At 32.7% G+C, this 2,392-nt stretch overlaps 1 protein-coding gene across 1 annotated transcript; it reads right to left on the bottom strand.

The window, feature by feature from the left end:
* On the bottom strand, window positions 385-1,856 carry LOC109360486 (bZIP transcription factor 11-like). Its single transcript, XM_019605432.1, has one exon. The coding sequence runs from the start codon at window positions 1,207-1,209 to the stop codon at window positions 709-711; it is 501 nt and encodes a 166-aa protein (XP_019460977.1). The 5' UTR covers window positions 1,210-1,856; the 3' UTR covers window positions 385-708.

Genomic DNA, 2,392 nt, shown 5'->3' with positions numbered 1-2,392 from the left:
GGTAATGAACCATGTAATAATGTATTAGAAAAAGGATTCTCTTGCACTCTGAGGTAATCAAAAGGCTGTAGATTTCAGTGCATTTAATATTTTTCTAATGTTCAGATTTCATGACGGGTGAAAGAAAATGAAAAGTACATGTATGTGAAAAATTAAAGGTATTTAAGCATGACTACAATATTCAAACTCTTGAGGTCATAATCCACCTACCAACCACTTTTAGGTTGAAAAGTTAAAGGTATTACCATGGTTAGAGTGTGGACAATATTATAAATAAAAGTTAGTATCAGTTTCTTGAATCTGCATATTTTCCACTCAAAAAATATTGATATTTTTGGTTCTTGATTTAAAAGGAGAATAAACTACCCTATCTCAAAATATACATAGCCCTTAATGTGTCCCCATATATAATATAAAGAAGGTATTTGACATTACAAGAAACACAACAGAAAGAAAATAGAAAGAAATGTGACCCTTGGTACAACACACCGACCTAGTTGGTCCTAACGGTAAATTTATGCAGTTTTATCGAATAAGTATGCTTTCGATACTAGAGAGATAAGTGCTTAGTATTGAAGAGGATCCAACTAACCTTATCATTACACTAAACTCACACCCAATAAAAAAACAAATACAAACACCAGTTTTATTACAATTATAGCACAGAAGCAACCATAGCCCACATAATTCCAAATCAAAATTCATCAATCAATACATCAACATGTCAGCAGAGGCCATGATTGGTTGATTAACAGGCACAAAGTTCCAAGGGTCCATCATGAAGCCACAATCATTAAACAAAGTATCCTGATCAACAACTTCATCAAAGATGTAATTACATGGTGAGTTTATGTAATCTATGATTTCATTAAGAGATTGCAACCTGTTGCTTAGTTCTTCAACCTGAGCCCTAATAATTGCATTTTCAGCCTCAATGTTAAGGTAATGCTGAGTAGTGATCTCAACACTTGTCCTTATTTGGTTATTCTCCTTATTGAGCTGATCTATTTGTGCAATAAGACCATCCAAGTGTTGCTGTTTCTTCATTCTTGATCTCCTTGCTGATTCTCTATTTGACACCATTCTCTTCCTCTTCTTTTGATCCATGACATGATGCTGATGATCTTCCTCAGAACCTGGGCTAGAGTTATGGAGAGAGCTTGAACCACCTGAATAGCCTCCACTAGGAGAAGAAGCCATGCTATGCATGCAACTTAGTCTTTTAGGGCTTTATGCTATAAAACTAGTTCCTTGCAAGGTATATTGATTAAACTATTATGGATGAAAATGAAAAGAACAAAAAGTAGAGAGATAAATAATGATGGGTTTGGAAGGAAATGAGGTTTAGTTCATGAGAAAATATAGAACCAGTAGAGGAAAACAACAGAAAAAGATTGAACCAAGTGTGTCCTGCGCCTAAGAGTTGAGTTAATCTCATAACAAGAGAGGAGGATCTCACTGTTTTCTGTAGACATTTGTGTTATACTTCTCTCTCTCTCTCTCTTAATTGTTCATAACTAAAGATATGTATATAAGAACAAAACAAAAGTACAAAACCAAATTGCTTGTTTTTATGCAAGTGAGAGCAACAAATGAAACTTCAAAGGCAAAGAGTTTAAGGTATGGTTTAGATGAATATGTGGTAACTAATGGTTGAAGTATATATATGCTGGGTAGAAGATTGTGTGCATATATGATAGTTATATATGCAAGAGAAAGTTCTAGAGATTGGAAGAGGGTGTCAAAGAGTATGGGCTAGTTAAAACTCAAATTCTATAGGCAAATAAAGATTATGATAAGGAAGAACATGGCATAAAAGATACAAGGAGGAGGATAAGATGAGGAAGGAAAGAGGTTTTTGAAGGGATTGAATGGTGGAATTTATAGAAAAGTGGGCATTGAAATGATGGAATAAAATAAGCCACAAAAATGAGTAGTGGGTGCTTTGATGATATTTTCTGTTTTGTTTTTTGGTGTGTAGTAATAAAAAAGAAGAGAGTGAAAGGTGGGATGGAAAAGAGTGGAAAAGAATCTCTTTGGGAAAAATCAATGGTATCTATCACATGGTGATACAGTTAGGATCCTCTCCATTAATTAATAGACAAGTGTATCAAAAAGCAAATAAAAATACAATGTTCAAAGACACATTTACTCTTTTAATTATAACAAAATGATATTATTATCATTAAAAACAAAGGAAAATATATATTTGTCTCTCTATTAATGTAGAGGATCCATGTTGTGACGTTCGCTTTGAAGTAAAGAATTATTTTGGTGTGTACTCTTTTAACTATGTATAAAATTGAAAAAATCAAAATAATTTTAGCATTTTTATGATATTTAGAAAATATTTTAATTCATATTCATAATCTTTAACTATTAGCGTGGACTC

The sequence above is a fragment of the Lupinus angustifolius genome, chromosome LG01 (genome assembly GCF_001865875.1).
Source record: "Lupinus angustifolius cultivar Tanjil chromosome LG01, LupAngTanjil_v1.0, whole genome shotgun sequence".
NCBI classification, from domain to species: Eukaryota; Viridiplantae; Streptophyta; class Magnoliopsida; order Fabales; family Fabaceae; genus Lupinus; species Lupinus angustifolius.
This window is presented reverse-complemented; position numbering and strand designations above follow the sequence as displayed.

Bases quoted from the DNA above. Each gene is read 5' to 3' on its own strand.
- LOC109360486 (XM_019605432.1), bottom strand. From the start codon at position 1,209: ATGCATAGCATGGCTTCTTCTCCTAGTGGAGGCTATTCAGGTGGTTCA.